This window comes from Moschus berezovskii, chromosome 8, assembly GCF_049115385.1.
Source record: "Moschus berezovskii isolate FMDL1 chromosome 8, NW_MosBer_1.0, whole genome shotgun sequence".
In the NCBI taxonomy this organism is placed as follows: Eukaryota; Metazoa; Chordata; class Mammalia; order Artiodactyla; family Moschidae; genus Moschus; species Moschus berezovskii.
The window spans coordinates 98,950,056-98,973,445 of record NC_142467.1 but is presented as its reverse complement, the minus strand read 5'-3'; the positions used below and the strand labels follow the sequence as shown (position 1 = coordinate 98,973,445).

The window sequence follows — 23,390 nt, the reverse complement described above, 5'->3', positions numbered from 1 at the left end:
CTGAAACTCCAATACTTTGACCACCTGATGTGAAGAACTGACTCATTTGAAAAATCCTGATGCTGGGAAAGATTGACAGAGGGAGAAGGGCTCGACAGAGGATGAGATGGTTCAATGGCATCACCGACTCAATGGACGTGAGTTTGAGTAAACTCCAGGAGTTGGTAATGGACAGGGAGGCCTGGCGTGCTGCATTCCATGAGGTTGCAAAGAGTTGGACACAACTGAGCGACTGAACTGAACTGATGAACATTTCTACACAGGAAAGAGATCATAAATTTCACTGAAGAAAGTTCTTGAGAATCAGTTGCTTTTGTTTTACTTTTTATTACTTTTTTTAATCTTATTTTTAATTATACTGGGTATTCATTGTCACAGGCTGGCTTTCTCTAGTTGTGGTTCGCAGGGGCTGCTTTCCAGCTGTCATTGGATGACTTCCCATTTCAATGGCTTCTTTTGTTATGGCACACAGACTCGAGGTGCACTGACGTCATTGGTTGCAGCACACAGCCTCAGTCACTGCGGCTCATGAGCTCTATATCATGGCCTCAGTAGTTGAGGTGCTTAAGCTTCGTTGCTCCTCAGCATGTGGAATATTCTTGGACCAGGGATCAAACACACGTCCCCTGCATTTGCAGGTGGATTCTTATCCACTAAGCCATCAGAGAAGTCCAAGAATCAGTTGCTTTAGGAAGTGAAAACTTAGAAGAAACACAAGCTATGGTATTTCAGAGAAAGAGGGACAAAGCATACACTCAATGAAGTTGAAGATTTGGTATTTCTGATTGCCAGTGTATTTATATAGGTTATTACAGTGATTCTCCCATCCCAACATCCACGTCTCCTCACAAGGACAAGAAAGACCTGCTGGCAAGTTTCCTCAGGGCCCCATTCATAGCCCTGTTCCTCAAGCTGTAGATGAAGGGGTTCAGCATAGGGATGAGCACGGTGTACCTCACTGAGGCAATTGCCTGCTTTGAGGAGGAGGGGGAGAAGGCAGAACTCAGATACACTCCTAATCCTGTCTCATAGAATAAGTAAATGACTGTTAGGGGAGACCCACAGGTTGAGAAAGCTTTGTACTTCCCCTCCACCGAAGAGATATTCAATATCGAGGAAATAATCTTTGTGTAAGAGAAAAGGATCCCAGCAAGTGGAGGAATTCCCAGCAATCCAGTCACAGAATACAGTGTGATATAATTGCTGAGAGCATCCAAACAGGCAGACTTGAGCACAGCAGCAAATTCACAGAATAAGTTCAGAATTTCCATGTGTGTGGAGAATGAGAGATGCAATACCATCAGACTGTGCAAGAGGCTGACTACGACACTGAGAGACCTAGAGACTAGAGCCAGCAGGGCACACAGGTGGGGACTCATGGTGACTGTTTAGTGCAAGGGGTGGCATATGGCCACATAGTGGTCATTGGCCATCACAGTCAGGAGGAAGTTGTCCAAATACCCAAAACCCAAGGGAAAAAAAAGGATCTGGATGATACAGCCTTCATAGGTGATAACTTTGCTCTGTGTCTGGATATTTGCTAGCATTTTTGGAACTACAGTGGAATTGAAACAAATATCAGAAAGAGACAGGTGGGAGATGAAAAAGTACATTGGAGGTGGAGGTGGGGATGAGAGCTGACAGTGAGGATAATGAGGTTCCCGAGTACCAGGACCAGGTACATGGACAGGAAATGCCTGAAGAGGAGGGGCTGCTGACCTGGATCTTCTGAGAATCCCGAGAAGAGGAATTTTCAGACAACTTTTTGGTTTTCTGCATTCATGTAGCTGATCACTGTGCCAGGTAACCGACAAAGCAAAGCTAACTCAAACAAACAGGAGTTCCCAAATATAAAAAACTTTTTCCTATTAATGAACACCCTCAGATAAATGGACATGAGTTTGAGCAAACTCCAGGAGATAGTGAAGGCTAGGGAAGCCGCAGACAGTTGGACACGACTGAGCGACTGAACTGAACTGAACTGAACTGAGGGAAGCCTGGCATGCTGACGTCCATGAAGTTGCAAGGAGACACAACTGAGTGACTGAACAATCAGAAAAACGAGGGAAAAACCCCACACATTTTGACTAACAATCTAATATTCATTCCCTGAGAGCATGATAAACACCATTATCTTGTACAGATATTATTTTAGGGAAAATTTCTTCCTTCTCCTAACTTTTTCACAAATGACTGACTGCCTTCAAGACCATCAACCTTTGTGGTGTCCAGCTCAGCTTCAGCCTATTTCAGGTGTAGCATGTCAATGGCTTGAACGTTCTTCCTTCTTTGGGGTGGAGTTTTACCTCTTGGATTATTCTGCTTTTTCCAGAATTTCTGTAGTAATCAAGCAGCTCCATGTGTGTTGATGGTGCACTTATCCCACTTTGCTCTGTGGCCCTAGCCCCTGACAACAACGAATTTGATCAGAAAGTGTTGTCTGGCCGAATCTGGCCATCTCAAGGATTGCCAGGTTTGTCAATATGGGAGAATCTAATTTTAAGCGCTCCAGGAATCTGAGAACAGGCAGGCAGAAAAGTCTTTGAGCAGCATTGTTTTGGGTTAATAACTATTGCCAACCTCTCCCTTCTGCCCTCTAAACCCAGAACTGTTACCCGACCCAAAACTCGCCTCCAAAACTATATCCTGGTATGGGCACCGCCTTCTGCTCGCAGCTCCGCCCATAGACTCAGTTCTGGTCTCCACCTCTTCCGCTGGGCCTGCTTCTGCCTGCAGTCCGCGTTCTGAGCTGACCTAGGGGTCCCGCTCCAACGTGACGAAAACTACCGTATCGCTGCTAACAGGGGAACTTGCCAATCAATCGAACTTGAATGGCAGCCAGCGTCCTGGAACCCCGCCCCTCTACAGCCGCCGCAAGAAGCGGAAGTGGCGTCACTGGCTCGCGACCGCATTTTGGTCGGGCTGCTCTATGCCAGGTGGGAAGAGGTAGGCTAGTTGTCCTGTGTTTCACGTTGTTGTGGGTGAGTCTTGCGTGGAGGCAGGGTTCTGGGATGCACCGAGGTCGTTATACAGCATGTTGCGCCTGGCTTCCGAGGGGACTCCTGAGAGTCCCCTCCTTTCGCGTCCGCTGGATCTGAGTCACCGTCGGGTGGTAAGTGCTGTGAGGGCGCGTCTGCGGGGTGTCGACATTCACTGTGCTTCCCTATTCGAAAGCCTCCAATGAGTTCTTTGTGACTTTCATCCACGAGGAAAAGAATTTCCACTGTTCCAGTGTACGTTGCTCCGTCCCCCACGTCCTCCGGGTGTTAAGAACCTGGCTACCCTGCCCTGTTGCTCAGAGTATTGGGGAGAGTTGGTTTAAACGCCTGCTTCTTTTGTATGAAAAATAACGTTTCACCAATTTGAATTTCTCTTTGCGCGTTGTTTTTGAATATTACATAGAGGTACAGATTCCTCGGATATCAAGGCTGCGCATATTACTCTGTTTAAATGTATGTAGATTACAGAACTTGTTTTAGAAACAAACAGAACACACACACACACACACACACCGAGAGCAGTTAACTCATCTGAAATACCTAGGGTCTTAAGATCCCACAGTCAAACACGGGTCTCCAGAAGATATGGTGGAGGCTTTTTGATACAAGTGCAAGAATGAGAAACCATAAATAACTTGTTTGGATTAAATGTGTATTTCCCCACATTATGTGATTGTGTAACGCCTAGAACCTCAATAAAATGTGACCTTCAAGTACAGAGAATGTTCGTTGTCGTAGATTCATTTAGTTTTAGTGTTTTCCATGCTTGTTCTCTCCTCGATTTACAAATACACCGTGGTGAGCTGTTTGAGAATAAGTTGAAAATAAATCGCATACATGGTGACTTGCCTTTTAAATACTTGGTAATACTTCTTCTAAAGGTATGGGCATTATCCTACTAAATATCAGAATTCCATTATTTCACATAAGAAAGGTAAAAATAATAATATTTTGAAGTATCTACTATAATAAGTTAGCCTCTCCACGTGGTTCCAAAATGTGATTTTGGTACTTTGGGTATCTAGAACCCAATCAGGGCTTATATGTGACAACTGTTAATGCCTTTTAGTCTTTTTTAATTGAGATCACTTGCCTTTGTTTGTCTATTAAGTTCATTATATTGACACGTTGAGGAGTCACACATTGTTTAAAAAGTCACAGTTTTTTATTTGTGCTTTTATATTCACAGTATGTTTAAGTTTTCCTTCATGTCGCGTAGTTTCTGTCAGTTGGTAATTGGTTCAGAGCCGTGGTTGGCAAACTTACTGTCTGAAAATGTCCAGATAGTTAGTGTTTGATGTGTGAGGAGCAATAAGGTATGGAATTACTTAACTCTGCCTTCAGTTCAGTCACTCAGTCGTGTCCAACTCTTTGCGACCCCATGAATCACAGCACGCCAGGCCTCCCTGTCCATCACCAACTCCCGGAGTTCACTCAGACTCATGTCCATCGAGTGGGTGATGCCATCCAGCCATCTCATTCTCTGTCGTCCCCTTCTCCTCCTGCCCCCAATCCCTCCCAGCATCAGAGTCTTTTCCAGTGAGTCAACTCGTCGCATGAGGTGGCCAAAGTATTGCAGTTTCAGCTTCAACGTCAGTCCTTCCAAAGAACACCCAGAACTGATCTCTTTAGAATGGACTGGTTGGATCTCCTTGTAGTCCAAGGGGCTCTCAAGAGTCTTCTCCAACACCACAGTTCAAAAGCATCAATTCTTCAGTGATCAGCTTTCTTCACAGTCCAACTCTCACATCCATACATGACCACTGGAAAAACCATAGCCTTGAGTAGACGCACCTTGGTTGGCAAAGTAATGTCTCTGCTTTTTAATATGCTATCTAGGTTGGTCATAACTTTCCTTCCAAGGAGTAAGCGTCTTTTAATTTCATGGCTGCAATCAGCATCCACAGTGATTTTGGAGCCCCAAAAAATAAAGTCTGACACTGTTTCCACTGTTTCCCCATTTATTTCCCATGAAGTGATGGGACCAGATGCCATGATCTTAGTTTTCTGGATGTTGAGCTTCAAGCCAACTTTTTCACTCTCCTTTTTTACTTTCATCAAGAGGCTTTTTAGTTCTCTTTACTGTAGAATAATACTGCCGACTTAGGGAAACAAATGGGCATATCTGTGATCCAAAGAACTTTATTTACAGAAACACCTATGACCAAAATGTGCCAACTCCTGGTATAGAGTATTCTACTGGTTATTTCTTAGACATATTTTGAAGGTGATGTTGTGTACATCAAGTAGGATTCCATCAGGAAATGTAAATTTAGGACATCCCTTGGTTGTGTTGCTAAGTAGGACTACTTGCTTAAGCTAGGAATCCTCAGAGTTTTCTATTTTAAAGGTAGACTTTCCTATAGTAAAGTCCTATGTGCGGTGATATTCTGATCCTCTGAATAACTTGTTTCCCAGCACCTTCTTATAATTCCTTTTAGCATCTATTATTAACTTGTGTGAATAAACCTCTCTGTATATTGTTCCATCTTTTGGGGGTATATTTTGAGGGTCAGCTTCTAGATTGTTTTTCTAGGTCATCAGACAGATATATATTTACTTAAGTGGATATTTAATTCTCTTGCTCAGATATTGTGCCATTCTGTAGTTTCTGATCAACTTTTAAAAGGCATATATGAAACTGATTATGGAGAAATGCAAGGAACAGATTTTAGTTTTGACATCAGGACACTTGTTTTCAAGAAGAATGTCCCAAAAGAATTTTTTCATCTTCAATGAAAAATACACACTTTTTCAGAACTATAGCATTTTGATTTATGTGTTTTTGTTCCGAGATATTTCATGTAAGTCTTTATTTTTAAACTGCAGTTCTGTTTTTTATATTCCCTCAATTGTGTGTACTGTACTAGAACATTTTGTGGAAAGTGGCAAATTGTCTGGCAGTCCACAAGTGATTGTGGAATCCCTTTAATGAGTTAGACTATGTGCCAGGGGCAGAGAAACAGGGGTGATATGTATACCTGTGGCTGATTCATGTTGATACTAACACAATATTGTAAAGCAATTATCTGCCAATTAAAAATAAAAAATAATAAGTCTTGTTGTTCAGTTACTCAGTCATGTCCAACTCTTTGCAACCCCATGGACTACAGCATGCCAAGCTTCCCTATCCTTCACCATCTCCCGGAGCTTGTTCAAACTCATGTCCACTGAGTCGGTAATACCATCCAACCATCTCGTCCTCTGTTATCCACTTCTCCTGCCTTCTATCTTTCCCAGCATCACGGTCTTTTTCAGTGAGTCGGCTGTTCACATCAGGTGGCAAAAGTATTGCAGCTTCAGCATCAGTCCTTCCAGTGAATATTCAGGACTGATTTCCTTTAGGATTGACTGGTTTGATCTCCTTGCAGTCAAGGAGGCTCTCAAGAGTCCTTCTCCAGCACCACAGTTGTAAAACAAATTCTTCGGCACTCATTCTTCTCTATGGTCCAACTCTCACATCCATACACGGCTACTGGAAAAACCATAGCTTTGACTATACAAACTTTTGTTAGCGAAGTAATGTCTCTGCTTTTTAATATGGTGTCTAAGTTTCTCATAGCTTTTCTTCCAATGACCAAGACTGATTTTATGGGTGAAATCACCATGCGCAGTGATTTTGGAGCCCAAGAAAATTAATCTGCCACTGTTTCCATTGTTTCCCCATCTATTTGCTATGAAGTGATGGGACCAGATACCATGATCTTCAGTTTCTGAATGTTGAGTTTTAAGCCAGCTTTTTCAGTCTCCTCTTTCACTTTCAACAAGAGGCTCTTTAGTTCTTTGCTTTCTGCCCTAAGGGTGGTATCATCTGCATATCTGAGGTTATTGATATTTCTCCCAGCAGTCTTGATTCCAGCTTGTGCTTCATCCAGACCAGCATTTCTCATCATGTACTCTGCATATAAGTGAAATAAGCAGGTGACAATATACAGCCTTGACGTACTCCTTTCCCAGTTTTGAACCAATCTGATTTTCCATGTCCAGGTCTCATTGTTGCCTTTTGACCTGCATACAAGTTTCTCAGGAGGCAGGTAAGGTGGTCTGGTTTTTTTAATCTCTTTAAGAATTTTCCAGTTTGTTGTGATCTACAAAATCAAAGGCTTTAGTGTAGTCAGTAAAACAGAAGGTGTTTTTCTGGAATTCCCTTGCTTTTTCTATGATCCAATGGATGTTGACAATTTGATTTCTGGTTCCTCTGCCTTTTCGAAATCCAACTTGTACATATGGAAGTTCTCAGTTCACATACTGTTGAAGTCTAGCTTGAAGGATTTTGAGCATTATCGTGCTGACATGTGAAATGAGTGCAATTGTGTGGCAATTTGAATAATCTTTGGCATTGCCCTTCTTTGGTGTTGAAATGAAAACTGACCTTTGCAGTCCTGTGGCCAATTAAAAATAAAAAATAAGAAATTTAAGACAAAACAACAAAAAAAGTCACATAGCATTTTTCTTATCTGGGAATTCATTTTTTAAGTGAAAATCAGGCCTTTTGTGACATGAGAGAGTGCCTTACTATTGGAAGGGGTTGATATTTAACTTCTGAAGCAAAACATGGGTTGTTGTTGTTTAGTCCCTCAGTCGTGCCTAACTTTTTGAGATCTCATTGACTGCAGGATGCCAGGCTTCCCTGTCCTTCACCATCTCCTGGAGCTTGCTCAAACTCATGTCCTTTGAGTTGGTAATGCCATGCAACCATCTTCTCCTCTTTCATCCCCTTATCCTCCTGCCTTCAGTCTTTATCAGCATCAGGGTCTTTTCTAATGAATCAGCTCTTCACAACAGGTGACCAAAGTATTGGAGCTTCAGCATTAGCATCATTGGAGCTTCCAGTGAATATTCAGTGTTGATTTCCTTTAGGATGGACTGGTTTGATCTCCTTGCAGTCCAAGGGACTCTCAAGAGTTTTCTCCAACACCACAGTTCAAAAGCATCAATTCTTTGGTGCTCAGCCTTCTTTATGGTCCAACTCTCACGTCTATACATGGCTACTGGAAAAACCATACCTTCGACTATACAGACCTTTGTTGGCAAAGTAATGTCTCTGCTTTTTAATATGTTGTCTAGGTTTGTTACAGCTTTTCTTCCAAGCAGCAAGCTCTTTTAATTTCATGGCTGCAGTCACCATCTGCAGTGATTTTGAAACCCAAGAAAATAAAATCTGTCACTGTTTCAATTGTTTCCTCATCAGTTTGCAATAAAGTGATAGGACCAGATGCCATGATTTTTGTTTCTTGAGTGTTGAGTTTTAAGCCAGCTTTTTCACTCTCCTCTTTCACTTTCAACAAGAGGCTCTTTAGTTTCTCTTTGCTTTCTGCCATAAGGGTGGAATCATCTGCATATCTGAGGTTATTTATATTTCTCCCAGCACTCTTGATTACAGCTTGTGCTTCATCCATCCTGACGTTTCACATGATATACTCCGCACATAAGTTAAATAAACATGGTTACAATATGCAGCCTTGACGTTAAGTTAAATAAACAGGGTTATAATATACAGCCTTGTTGTACTCCTTTCCCAACTTTGAAATGGTCCTTTGTTCTATGTCCAGTTCTAACTGTTGCTTTTGACCTACATACAGGTTTCTTGGAAGGCAGGTAAGGTGGTCTGATATTCCCATATCTTAAAGAATTTTCCACAGTTATGATACAGTCAAAAGCTTTAGTGTAGTCAATGAAGCAGAAGTAGATGTTTTTCTGAAATTCTCTTGCTTTGTGATCCAGTGGATGTTGGCAGTATCTATTCAGGTCACTGAGCAATAGTAAGGATTTATAGAGTGGGTAAAAATTGTCAGATGAAGGGAACTTCATAAGTAACATACAGTGTAGTTGAAAGTGCAGTGTATGTTTTACTGAAGAAAGAGTTTGCAGAAGCAGAACAGATAGTAATGATATTTAAAGTGGAAAACAAGGACAGGACCCAGGAAGGAGGTGCTCTGGGCATATTCTTAAGTCCATGTTCATTTTAGAAACATTGAGTCTGTGTACATCTTAAGTGTAACTGACTAACTGCTACTTTGGAAAAAGACTTCAGGGAAGATGAGACCAAAGGCATTGAGTCAAGCTAGAATCTTATGCTGATTAGGTTTTAAAAGACATTCATGTTTATAGCGATGTCATGATTATTATAGAAAATATGGTAAATGTTTTGAGAGTTTTGTAGAAGGTAAAAATGAAGGAATCCAATGATTTCCTATTTCCATTTACTAGATGACATGCCCTACTAAAAGAATGCTTGATTAGCACTCAGTGAAAAAATAAAATCCAGGGCTGTCTTAGAGAGCTTTGGGGAAGGCAACCATGCATTGTGACTAATTGAATAGAGCTCTGGAGCTAAATAGAGGATAGTATTCTTTATCTTTATATGGTAGTAGGTGAAGGAAAGAAGAGAGAGTTGACACTGAAATCATAAAAAGACAAAACATTCAAATTTGACATATGGGAATTGATGGGAGTAGGAGGACAGGAAAACTTTGTGTATTTTGTTGATTCCATTTCTAGGGTGGGACAGTGAAATGCGTGAAGGCTTACCCCCAGTTTTGATGAGACAATTTATTTGACTGGGAAAATTGCTCAGGGAAAAATTTAATTTTCAGTATTTATCTCTCCGGATCAATAAGAAATATCTTTTTTTTTTTCTTTTTTTGCCCAAACCCTGCAGCATGTGTTGTTGTTGTTGTTTTAATTTATTTGGCTAATTCTTAGGATCCATGTAAAATCTCATCCTGATGAAGGCCCTTTATGCAAAATTACATAGTGAAATAAAACTGCATAAATGTAAGTAGTGTGGGAAACCGTTCCATAATTCTTAGAAACTTTGAAGCTATGAAATCTCATAGTGAAGAGAGGCCATTTCCATGTGACAAATGTGGAAAATTCTTTAAAAGTTTTTCATATCTTAAGAGTCACAATAAAATTCACACTGGAACAAAACCATATAAATATGAGGAATGTCGTAAAGCCTTCATCTTGTCTTCTTTACTTACTTTACATATGGAAACATGATAGAAAGTTTTCATGTGAATACTGTGGTGACTTTTTTGTTAGATCTGAGATTAGGACGCATCGAAAATCTCATGTTGGAGAGAGTCCTTTTTTATGTAAGCAATGTGGAAAATACTTTAAATGTTCCTTATGCCTTCAGTGTCACAAAAATATTCACTCTGGATTAAAACCCTACAAATGTGACAAATGTGGGAAAGTCATATTTGTCGATTGGGTTGTTTGTTCTTCTTTTTTGATAGTGAGCTCCATAACCCTTCTGTATTGCTTTCTTAGAAAATTTTTTGCTCCCAATTGAAGGGTTGCCTTTTTATCTTCTCTATAGTATCCTTTGCTTTGAAAAGTCTTTTAAGTTTAATTAGGTCCCATTTGATTTCTTAAATTTTCAGTAATTTACTAGGTAAGTCAAAAAAGATCTTATTGTGACATGTCAAAGAGTGTTTCTCCTATGTTTTCCTCTAAGAATTTTATAGTGTCTCAGCTGATGGTTAGGTCTTTAATCCATTTTGAGTTTATTTTTGTGTAGGGAGTTAGGAAGTGTTCTAATTTCATTCTTTTACATGCAGCTGTCCAGATTTCTCAGCACCACTTATTGAAGAATCTGTTTTTTCTTCATCAGATATTCTTCCCTTTGTCACAGATTAAGTAACCAAAGGTGGGTGTGTTTATCTCTGGGCAAGAATACAGAGAAGAACTATACAAAAAAGGTCTTAATGACCCAGATAACCACGATGGTGTGGTCACTCATCTAGAGCCAGATATCCTGGAATGTGAGGTCAAGTGAGTCTTAGGAAGCATTACAACAAACAAAGCTAGTGGAGGTGATAAAATTCCCGCTGAGCTGTTTAAAATCCTAAAAGGTGATGCTGTTAAAGATTATGATGCTGCACTCAATATACCAGCAAATTTAGAAAACTCAGCTGTGGCCACAGGACTAGAAAAGGTCATTTTTCATTCCAATCCCAAAAAAGGCAATGCAGAGAATGTTCAAACTACAGCACAATTGCAGTCATCTCACACGTTAGTAAAGTCATGCTCAAAGTTCTCCAAGCTAGGCTTCAACAGTATGTGAACTGAGAACTTCCAGATGTTCAAGCTTGTTTAGAAAAGGCAGAGGAATCAGATCAAGTTGCCAGCATCCGTTGGATCATAGAAAAAGCAAGGGAATTCAAGAAAAACATCCACTTCTGCTTTATTGACTACACGGAAGCATTACCTGTGTGGATCACAACAAACTGTGAAAAATTCTTAAAGAGATGGGAATGCCAGACCACCTTACCTGCCTTCTGAGAAATCTGTATGCAGGTCAAGAAGCAACAGTTAGAACTGGACATGGAGCAACGGACTGGTTCCAAATTGGGAAAAGGCTGTATATTTAACTTATATGCAGAGTACCTCACGTGAAATGCTGGACTGGATGAAGCACAAGCTGGAATCAAGATTGCTGGGAGAAATATCAATAATCTCAGATATGCAGATGACACCACCATTATGGCAGAAAGTGAAGAGAAACTAAAGAACCTGTTAATGCAAGTGGAAGAGGAGTGTGAAGAGCTTGCTTAAAAATCAACATTCAGAAAACAAAGATCATGGAATCCGGTCCCATCATTTCATGGCAAATAGATGGGGAAGCAGTGACAGACTTTATTTTCTTGGGCTCCAAAATCACTGTAGATGGTGACTGCAGCCATGAAATTAAAAGACACTTGCTCCTTGGAAGTAAAGCTATGACCAACCTAGACAGCATGTTAATAAGCAGAGACTTTACTGACAAAAGTCCGTGTCATCAAAGCTATGGTTTTTCCGATAGTCATGTATGGATGGATGTGAAAGCTGGACCATAAAGAAAGCTGAGCACTGATGAATTGATGCTTTTGAACTGTGGTGTTGGTGAAGACTCTTGAGAGTCCCTTGGACAGCAAGGAGATCAAACCAGTCAATCCTAAAGGAAATCAGCACTGAATATTCATTGGAAGGACTGATGCTGAAGCTGAAGCTGAAGCTCCCATACTTTGGCCACCTGATGCAAAGAACTGACTCAGTGGAAAAGACCCTGATTCTGGAAAAGATTGAAGGCAAGAGGATAAGGGTTCGACAGAAGATGAGATGGTTAGATGGCATCACTGACTTGATGGACATGAATTTGAGCAAGCTCCAAGAGTTGGTGCTGGACAGGGAGGCCTGGCATGCTGCAATCCATGAGGTCACAGACAGTTGGACAGGACTGAGCAACTGAACTGAACAGTCCACAAAACATTAAGAAATTTTTGGAATTGTAGTTGAGCCATATTAGAGGATAAGCCCTGGAAGAACATCACAGAAAGCCCTTGTTTAGTGTGTATTTCTGTGTTTGTTTATTTGGGGCTTCTCTTGTAACTCGGTAGTAAAGAATCCTCCAAGGCAGCAGACTGGGTTCAATCCCTGGGTCAGGAAGATCCCCTGGAAAAGGAATTGGCAACTCATTCCAGGACTCTTGCCTGCAGAATCCCATGGACAGAGGAGCCTGGTGGCCTACAGTCCATGGGGCTGCAAGTGTCAGACATTACTTAGCCACTAAACCACCACGATCATTTATTTATGTATATTTTTGGCCCCACCATGGTGTATGTGGGATATTATCTCCCAGAGGCGTGCATGATGTTATTACCCCAACAGGAATTGAACCGCTGACCTCTGCAGTGGAAGCTTCCCTGTGCTTCACTATCTGCTTGAGTTTGCTCAAACTTGCATCCATTGAGTCAGTTATACCATCCGACCATCTCATTCTCTGTTGCCCCCTTCTCTTGCCCTCAATCTTTCCCAGCATCAGAATCTTTTCCAGTGAGTCTGAATATTTCACTTTTGAATCTTTTTCTTCCTTTCACGTGTTGATGGACACTTAGATTGCTTCCGTAACTTGCCTGCTGTAAATAATGTTGCTATGAACATTGGGGTGCATGTTTTCAAATTACTTTTCAAATTACTGTTTTCATTTTCTTTGGATATACACCCAAAGGAATGGAATTGCTAGATCCTGGTGTAGTTTCTTGAGGAATCTCCATACAATTTTCCATGGTGGCTGCACCAATTTACATTCCCACCAGCAGAATACCAGTGTTCCCTTTTCTTCACAGTCTGGCCAAGTTTGTTATTTGTGGTCTTTTTGATGACCATTCTGTGTGAAGCAATAGCTCACTGTAGTTTTGATTTGCATTTCTCTAATGATAAATGACCTTGAGAATCTTCGCATGAACCTGTTGGCCATCTGTGTGTGTTCCTTGGGAAAATGTCTTTTCAGGTCTTCTGTTCATTTTTTTAATAGGATTATTTCTGTTTTTTTTTTATCTTAAGTTGTTTGAGCTATTTACATATTTTGTACTTTATTATTGGTCATATTTTCAGATATTTTCTGCCATTCAGTAGATTGTCTTTACTCTTTTTTTTTTGTCTTTACAATTTTTGATTGTTTATTTTGCTTTACAAAAGGTTTTACATCTACTTCAATCTCATTTGTTTATCTTTGCCTCTGTTTTCTTTGCCTTAGGAGACAAAGCCAAAAGCATTCTTCTAATATGTCTGTCTTTTCGCTTCTCTTCTTTTCACAGCTATTTGTAAGGCCTCCTCAGACAGCCATTTTGCTTTTTTCCATTTCTCTTCCATGGGGATGATCTTGGTCCCTGTCTCCTGTACAATGTCACAAACCTCCGTCCAGAGTTCATCAGGCACTCTATCTATCAGATCTAGTCCCTTAAATCTATTTCTCACTTCCACTGTATAATCATAAGGGATTTGATTTAGGTCATATCTGAATGGTCTAGTGGTTTTCCTTACTTTCTTCAATTTAAGTCCGAATTTGGCAATAAGGAGTTCATGATCTGAGCCACAGTCAGCTCCCGGTCTTGTTTTTGCTAACTGTATAGAGCTTCTCCATCTTTGGCTGCAAAGAATATAATCAATCTGATTTCGGTGTTGACCATCTGGTGATGTCCATGTGTAGAGTCTTCTCTTGTGTTGTTGGAAGAGGGTGTTTGCTATGACCAGTGCATTCTCTTGACAAAACTCTATTAGCCTTTGCCCTGCTTCATTCCGTGCTCCAAGGCCAAATTTGCCTGTTACTCCAGGTGTTTCTTGACTTCCTACTTTTGCATTCCAGTCCCCTATGATGAAAAGGACATCTTTTTTGGGTGTTAGTTCTAAAAGGTCTTGTCAAGCAAAGGAGAAAAGGAAAGATATAAGCATCTGAATGCAGAGTTCCAAAGAATAGCAAGGAGAGATAACAAAGCCTTCCTCAGCGATCAATGCAAAGAAATAGAGGAAAACAACAGAATAGGAAAAACAAGAGATCTCTTCAAGAAAATTAGAGATTCCAAGGGAACATTTCATGCAAAGATGGCCTCGATCAAGGACAGAAATGGTATGGACCTAACAGAAGCAGAAGATATTAAGAAGAGGTGGCAAGAATACACAGAAGAACTGTACAAAACTGATCTTCACGACCAAGATAGTCACGATAACGTGATCACTGACCTAGAGCCAGACATCTTGGAATATGAAGTCAAGTGGGCCTTAGAAAGCATCACTATGAACAAAGCTAGTGGAGGTGATGGAATTCCAGTTGAGCTACTTCAAATCTTGAAAGATGATGCTGTGAAAGTGCTGCACTCAATATGCCAGCAAATTTGGAAAACTCAGCAGTGGCCACAGGACTGGAAAAGGTCAGTCTTCATTCCAATCCCAAAGAAAGGCAATGCCAAAGAATGCTCAAACTACCGCACAATCGCACTCATCTCACACGCTAGTAAAGTCATACTCAAAATTCTCCAAGCCAGGCTTCAGCAATATGTGAACCGTGAACTTCCAGATGTTCAAGCAGGTTTTAGAAAAGGCAGAGGCACCAGAGGTCAAATAGCCAACATCCGCTGGATCATGGAGAAAGCAAGAGAGTTCCAGAAAAACATCTATTTCTGCTTCATTGACTATGCCAAAGCCTTTGACTATGTGGATCACAATAAACTGTGGAACATTCTGAAAGAGATGGGAATACCAGACCACCTGACCTGCCTCTTGAGAAATCTGTATGCAGGTCAGGAAGCAATAGTCAGAACTGGACATGGAACAACAGACTGGTTCCAAATAGGAAAAGGAGTACGTCAAGGCTGTATATTGTCACCTTGCTTATTTAATTTATATGCAGAGTACATCATGAGGAACGCTGGGCTGGAAGAAGCACAAGCTGGAATCAAGATTGCTGGGAGAAATATCAATAACCTCAGATATGCAGATGACACCACCCTTATGGCAGAAAGTGAAGAGGAACTCCAAAGCCTCTTGATGAAAGTGAAAGAGGAGAGTGAAAAGGTTGGCTTGAAGCTCAACATTCAGAAAACAAAGATCATGGCATCTGGTCCTATCACTTCATGGGAAATAGATGGAAAAACAGTGGAAACAGTGTCAGACTTTATTTTCTTGGGCTCCAAAATCACTGCAGGTGCTGATTGCAGCCATGAAATTAAAAGACGCTTACTCCTTGGAAGGAAAGTTATGACCAACCTAGATAGTATATTAAAAAGCAGAGACATTACTTTGCCAACCAAGGTGCGTCTACTCAAGGCTATGGTTTTTCCCGTGGTCATGTATGGATGTGAGAGTTGGACTGTGAAGAAAGCTGATCGCTGAAGAATGGATGCTTTTGAATTGTGGTGCTGGAGAAGACTCTTGAGAGTCCCTTGGACTGCAAGGAAATCCAACCAGTCCATTTTAAAGGAGATCAATCCTGGGTGTTCATTGGAAGGACTGATGCTGAAGCTGAAACTGCAATACTTTGGCCACCTCATGCGACAGGTTGACTCACTGGAAAAGACTGATGCTGGGAAAGGTTGGAGGCAGGAGGAGAAGGGGACGACAGAGAATGAGATGGCTGGATGGCATCACTGACTCTATGGACATGAGTTTGAGTGAACTCCGGGAGTTGGTGATGGACAGGGAGGCCTGGCGTGCTGTGATTCATGGGGTCGTGGAGAGTCGGACACGACTGAGTGACTGAACTGAACTGAACTGAATATGTATGTCATAGAGCGTTCTGTGTATGTTTTCTTCTAGGAGTTTTATGGTTTCTGGTGGTGGTTTAGTCACTATGTCATGTCCGACTCTTGCGACCCCACAGACTGTAGCCTGCCAGGCTTCTCTGTCCATGGAATTCTCCAGGCAAGAATAATGGAGTGCCATTTCCTTATCCAGAGTATCTTCCCAACACAGGAATCAAACCCAGGTCTCCTGCCTTGCAGGCAGATTCTTCACTGACTGAGCTACAAGGGAAGCCCAAGTTTCTAGTCTTGTATTTAGGTCTTTAATCCATTTTGAGCTTTTTTTCATACATGGTATGTGAAAATATTCCAATTTTATTCTTTTACATGAGCTGTCCAGTGTTTTCAGCACCATTTATTGGCCATACTGTCTTTTCAACATTGTGTATTTTTGACTGCATTGTAGGAGATTAGTTGACTCTAAGTGTGCGGGTTTATTTTTTGGCTCTTTATACTATTCCATTCGTCTATGAGTCTGTTTTTGTATCAGTTTTATACGGTTTTCATTGCTGTAGCTTTGTAGCGTCGTGTAGAACCTGCCTGCCAGTGAGGGAGACACCAAAGACACAGGTTCGCTCCGTGGGTCGGGAAGATCCCCTGGGGAAGGAAATGGCAACCCACTCCAATATTCTTGCCTGGGATAGCCCATGGACAGAGGAGCCCATGGGGTCGCAGAGTTGAACACGACTGAGTACACATACACACGTAGTGTAGTTCGAAGTCAACGACTGTGATACTCCTAGCTTTGTTCTTTGTTGTCTATACTGCCTTGGCTCTTCAGAGTAATTTAAAATAATTTAAGAATTATTTGTTCTAGTTCTGTGAAAAATATCATGAGTACTTTCTTAGGGGTTACATTAAATTTCTGGTTGCTTTGGGTAGTATGGAATTTTAACTGTATTGATTCTTTCAGTCCATGAGCACAGGATATCTTTCCACTTCTTTATAATATCATCTTTAATTTCCTACACTGTTATATAGTTTTCAGAGTATAGGTCTTTCTTTAGTTAAGTTTATTTCTAGTAATTGAATTATTTTTGATTTGTTTTTCAAAGGAACTTCTTTTTCCTGCTTTCTTTCTCTGGCAATTCATTATTACAGTATAGAAAAGAAACATTTCCTTATATTAATCCTGTATGCTGCCACTATACTGAATTCACTTATTAGTTCTAATAGTTTTTTTTGATGGTGACTTTAGGGGTTTAACTGAACTGAACTGAATATATAGTACCATGTAATCTGCAAAGAGTGGCGATTGTACTTCTTCCTTTCCAATCTGGATGCCTTTTGTTACTTTCTCTCATCTGATACCTATGGCTGGGACATCCAATACTGCATTAAAGAGAAGTGATGAGAGTGGGCATTCTTGTCTTAATTCTGATTTTTTTTTAATTATAAATTTTTATTTAATAAATGGTACAAAGCACAATGCCAAAATCATTAACAGTTAAAATTTCACCAAATGAAAAAATACTATAGAAAACACAGTTGTAAAAAGCTACATTAAGTTATTTTACAACTGCCTCAAGCTGCAAAAAGAAAAAAAAACCCAATGCCATACCTAAGTTATCCCTCTCTCAAAGTAATACCATTTATGTTATAAACCATGAGCACCCCATCAAAAGACAGGAACTGCTTTGATATATATGACTGTATCACTTTGCTATACACCTGAAACAAACACAACACTGTAAATAAAATCAGACCTTTGGGGCTTTACACCGAGTTAGAGTTCCTATCAGAGGGATAACAGCACCACAGCCGTACTGAATCCTCATGAAGGAGGCACACGAATGACTGGATTACAAGAGTTACAGGAGTGAGAGCTGCTCACTTCCCAGAAACTACAGCTCACAGAAAACCAACAAAGGCACAAGATACAGACCATTTACTTATGAGTGTGTAAAACTCAAGAAAGCCCACATTATTCCTACAACATGTTGAAAGTGCTTCAGAATTCACACAATACTAATTACACATTATAGTAATTATACAGAATTCACACATCACTAATACTAAGTGATGAGAGTGGGCATTCTTGTCTTAACTTCTGATTTTAAATGAAAAGCTTTCTGTATTCTATTGAGTATGATGTTAGCTGGGGCTTGTCATAAATGGCCTTCATTATGTTGAGATGTGTTCCCTCCATACCAACTTTGATGAGAGTCTTTATATGAATAGATGGTGAATTTATTCAGTGTTTTTCCTGCATTAATTGAAATTATCTGTGATTTTTCAGTACAGTTCAGTTCAGTCGCTCAGTCGTGTCTGACTCTCCGCGACCCCATGAATCACATCACGCCAGGCCTCCCTGTCCATCACCAACTCCCGGAGTTCACTCAAACTCATGTCCACAGAGTCGGTGATGCCATCCAGCCATCTCATTCTCCGTCGTCCCCTTCTCCTGCCGCCCCCAACCTTTCCCAGCATCAGAGTCTTTTCCAGTGAGTCAACTCGTCTCATGAGGTGGCCAAAGTATTGGAGTTTCAGCTTTAGCATCAGTCCCTCCAATGAACATCCAGGATTGATCTCCTCTAGAATGGACTGGTTGGATCTCCTTGCAGTATAAGGGACTCTCAAGAGTCTTCTCCAACATCACAGTTCAAAAGCATCGATTCTTCGGCGGTCAGCCTTCTTCACAGTCCAACTCTCACATCCATACATGACCACGGGAAAAACCATTGCCTTGACTAGACGGACCTTGGTTGGCAAAGTAATGTCTCTGCTTTTTAATATACTATCAAGGTTGGTCATAACTTTCCTTCCAAGGAGCAAGCGTCTTTTAATTTCATGGCTGCAGTCAGCATCTGCAGTGATTTTGGAGCCCAAAAAAACAAAGTCTGACACTGTTTCCACTGTTTTTCCATCTATTTCCCATGAAGTGATGGGACCAGATGCCATGATCTTTGTTTTCTGAATGTTGAGCTTCAAGCCAACCTTTTCACTCTCCTCTTTCACTTTCATCAAGAGGCTTTTGAGTTCCTCTTCACTTTCTGCCATAAGGGTAGTGTCATCTGCATATCTGAGGTTATTGATATTTCTCCCAGCAATCTTGATTCCAGCTTGTGCTTCTTCCAGCCCAGCGTTCCTCATGATGTACTCTGCATATAAGTTAAATAAGCAAGGTGACAATATACAACCTTGACGTACACCTTTTCCTATTTGGAACCAGTCTGTTGTTCCATGTCCAGTTCTAACAGTTGCTTCCTGACCTGCATACAGGTTTCTCAAGAGGCAGGTCAGGTGGTCTGGGATTCCCATCTCTTTCAGAATGTTCCACAGTTTATTGTTATCAACACAGTCAAAGGCTTTGGCATAGTCAATAAAGCAGAAATAGATGTTTTTCTGAAACTCTCTTGCTTTTTCCATGATCCAGCGGATGTTGGCTATTTGATCTCTGGTGCCTCTGCCTTTTCTAAAACCTGCTTGAACATCTGGGAGTTCACGGTTTACATACTGCTGAAGCCTGGCTTGGAGAATTTTGAGCATGACTTTACTAGCGTGTGAGATGAGTGCAATTGTGCGGTAGTTTGAGCATTCTTTGGCATTGCCTTTCTTTGGGATTGGAATGAAGACTGACCTCTTCCAGTCCTGTGGCCACTGCTGAGTTTTCCAAATCTGCTGGCATATTGAGTGCAGCACTTTCACAGCATCATCTTTCAAGACTTGAAATAGCTCAACTGGAATTCCATCACCTCCACTAGCTTTGTTCGTAGTGATGCTTTCTAAGGCCCACTTGACTTCACATTCCAAGATGTCTGGCTCTAGGTCAGTGATCACGTTATCGTGATTATCTTGGTCGTGAAGATCTTTTTTGTACAGTTCTTCTGTGTATTCCTGCCACCTCTTCTTAATATCTTCTGCTTCTGTTAGGTCCATACCATTTCTGTCCTTTATCGAGCCCATCTTTGCATGAAATGTTCCCTTGGAATCTCTAATTTTCTTGAAGAGATCTCTTGTTTTTCCTATTCTGTTGTTTTCCTCTATTTCTTTGCATTGATCACTGAGGAAGTCTTTCTTATCTCTCCTTGCTATTCTTTGGAACTCTGCATTCAGATGCTTATATCTTTCCTTTTCTCCTTTGCTTTTCGCCTCTCTTCTTTTCACAGCTATTTGTAAGGCCTCCTCAGACAGCCATTTCGCTCTTTTGCATTTCTTTTCCATGGGGATGGTCTTGGTCCCTGTCTCCTGTACAATGTCACGAACCTCCGTCCAGAGTTCGTCAGGCACTCTATCAATCAGATCTAGTCCCTTAAATCTATTTCTCACTTCCACTGTATAATCATAAGGGATTTGATTGAGGTCATATCTGAATGGTCTAGTGGTTTTCCCTACTTTCTTCAATTTAAGTCTGAACTTCGCAATAAGGAGTTCATGATCTGAGCCACAGTCAGCTCCTGGTCTTGTTTTCGCTAACTGTATACAGCTTCTCCATCTTTGGTTGCAAAGAATATAATCAATCTGATTCCGGTGTTGACCATCTGGTGATGTCCATGTGTAGAGTCTTCTCTTGTGTTGTTGGAAGAGGGTGTTTGCTATGACCAGTGCATTCTCTTGACAAAGCTCTATTAGCCTTTGCCCTGCTTCATTCCGTGCTCCAAGGCCAAATTTGCCAGTTACTCCAGGTGTTTCTTGACTTCCTACTTTTGCATTCCAGTCCCCTATGATGAAAAGGACATCTTTTTTGGGTGTTAGTTCTAAAAGGTCTTGTAGGTCTTCATAGAGCCGATTAACTTCGGCTTCTTCAGCATTACTCGTTGGGGCATAGGCCTGGATTACTGTAATATTGAATGGTTTGCCTTGGAAACGAACAGAAATCATCCTGTCATTTTTAAGATTGCATCCAAGTACTGCATTTTGGACTCTTTTGTTGACCATGATGGCTACTCCATTTCTTCTAAGGGATTCCTGCCCACAGTAGTAGATATAATCGTCGTCTGAGTTAAATTCACCCATTCCAGTCCATTTTAATTCACTGATTCCTAGAATGTCAACGTTCACTCTTGCCATCTCCTGTTTGACCACTTCCAATTTGCCTTGATTCATGGACCTAACATTCCAGGTTCCTATGCAATACTGCTCTTTACAGCACAGGACCTTGCTTCTATCACTGGTCACATCCACAACTGGGTATTGGTTTTGCTTTTGCTCCATCCCTTTATTCCTTCTATAGTTATTTCTCCACTGAGCTCCAGTAGCATACTGGGCACCTACTGACCTGGGGAATTCCTCATTCAGTATCCTATCATTTTGCCCTTTGTTACTGTTCATGGGGTTCTCAAGGCAAGTATACTGAAGTGGTTTGCCATTCCCTTCTCCAGTGGACCACATTCGGCTGTGGTCCATGTGATCAGATTGGCTAGTTTCCTGTGATTATGATATCAGTCTGTCCGCCCTCTGGTGCCCCCTAGCAATACCTACCGTCTTATTTGGGTTTCTCTTACCTTGGTCGTGGAAAATCTCTTCACAGCCGCTCCAGCAAAGTGTAGCCGCTGTACCTTACCTTGGGTGAGGGGTGTCTCCTCGAGGCCGCCCCTCCTGACCTTGAACGCGGAGTAGCTCCTCTCGGCCCTCCTGTGCCCGCGCAGCCACCGCCTGTTGGACGTGGGTTAGCTCCTCTCGGCCGCCGGCCCTGGCCTCAGGCGTGGGGTAGCTCCTCACGGCCGCACCTCTTTGCATGGTTCGTTGTGCCGGGGCCGGCGTCTCTCGCGTCGCATCTGCGCCGCCGGGGCCGGCGTCTCTCGCGTCGCGTCTAATGTAGTGTATGGCATTGCTTGATGATCAGATTTTGAACTATTCTTTAATCCCGGGAATAAATCTCACTTAATCATTGTGAATAATCCATTTTATAGACTGTTGATTTCTATTTGCTAATATTTTGCAGAGAATTTTTGTATCTCTATACATAAGAAATATTGTCCTGTAATCTGATTTTTTTTTATACTTCAGGTTTTAGCTTCAGGGTAATCATGGTCTCATAAAAAGAATTTGGGAGTTATTTCCACCTCTTCTGTTTTGGGGAATAGACATTAAGGGACTTCCCTGGTGGTCCAGTGTTTAAGACTGTTTCAATGCAGGGGGCACTGATTCAATCCCTGGTGGTCAGAGAACTGCGATCCCATAAGCTGTGTGGCACAGCATATGTATTCAGCCTTCTTTCTATGTGGGATAGAATTCTCCTGTGCAGCTGCCTTGCCTGGACTTTTAATTTGGGGGAATCTTGATTGCTGATTGAGTTTCAACATTAGTAATCGTCTGCTTAGATTATCCATGGATTCCTATTCAGTTTTCAAAGGTTTTGTAATTCCAGATACATATTTCTTCTAGTTGTTCAATTTATTGATATATAACTGTTTATAGTACACATTCTTTTTTCTCATAGTAGTCCCTTTTGATTATTTCTGTGTGTGTGGAATCAGTTATAATTTCTCCTCTTTCATTATTTATTTTGCTTATTTGGGTCTTCTTTTTTCCTTAATGAGACAGGCTAAAGCCAGCTGAAACTCCAATACTTTGGCCACCTCATGCGACAAGTTGACTCACTGGAAAAGAGTCTGATGCTAGGAGGGATTGGGGGTGGGAGGAGATGGGGACGACAGAGAATGAGATGGCTGGATGGCATCACGGACTCAATGGACATGAGTTTGAGTGAACTCTGGGAGTTGGTGATGGACAGGGAGGCCTGGCGTGCTATGGTTCATGGGGTCACAAAGAGTCGGACACGACTGAGCGACTGAACTGAACTGAAAGCCTTATCAACACTAATTATCTTTTCAAAAGACCTGCTCTTGGGTTCACTGATCTTTTCTAATTTAGGGGGAGTGGGGTTCTCTATTTTCTCTCTGATGTTTATTACTTCTTTCCTTCTCCTAACTTAAGGCTTTGTTCTTCTTTTTCTAATTCCTTTGGATGGTAAATTAGGTTGTTTACTTGAGATTTTTCTTCCATCTTGAGATTGGCCTGTATCATTATAAAATCCCCCATCATGACTACTTCTGCTGCATCCCATCAATTTGGGGACGTTTTGTATCTATTTTCATGTGTCTTGAGGTATTTTCCAATTTCTTCACTGACCCATTCATTTTGTAGTAACATGTTGTTTGGTCTCCACATACTTGTTCTTTTCCCAGTTTTCTTTCTGTAATTGATTTCTTTGTTTCACAGCATTGTGGTCAGAAAAAATATTTGATATTATTTCTGTCCATTAAATTTGTTGAGCAGACATATCATCTGTCTTGGAGAACATTCCATGTGCACTTGTGAAGAATGTTTATGTCTTTGTTTTGGATTGGAATGTCCTATAGGTATCTATTAAGTCCAAGTGGCC

At 41.2% G+C, this 23,390-nt stretch overlaps 1 protein-coding gene and 1 pseudogene across 2 annotated transcripts in view; one reads left to right on the top strand and one right to left on the bottom strand.

Annotated features, from left to right (window-relative positions):
* Nucleotides 1-845: 845 nt before the first annotated feature.
* LOC148777153 (olfactory receptor 7C2-like) lies at nt 846-1,783 on the bottom strand (annotated as a pseudogene).
* A 944-nt stretch (nt 1,784-2,727) lies between these two features.
* The window catches only part of LOC129559288 (uncharacterized), a 37,017-nt gene continuing 16,354 nt past the window's right edge, over nt 2,728-23,390 (top strand). The window contains exon 1 of one of the 2 annotated variants that reach the window (XM_055430891.2): nt 2,728-3,112. In XM_055430891.2, the coding sequence (XP_055286866.2) occupies nt 3,035-3,112 (78 nt within the window). In that variant the 5' untranslated portion in view covers nt 2,728-3,034. The remainder of the gene's footprint in view (nt 3,113-23,390) is intronic. The other variant, XM_055430893.2, reaches the window with a different exon arrangement.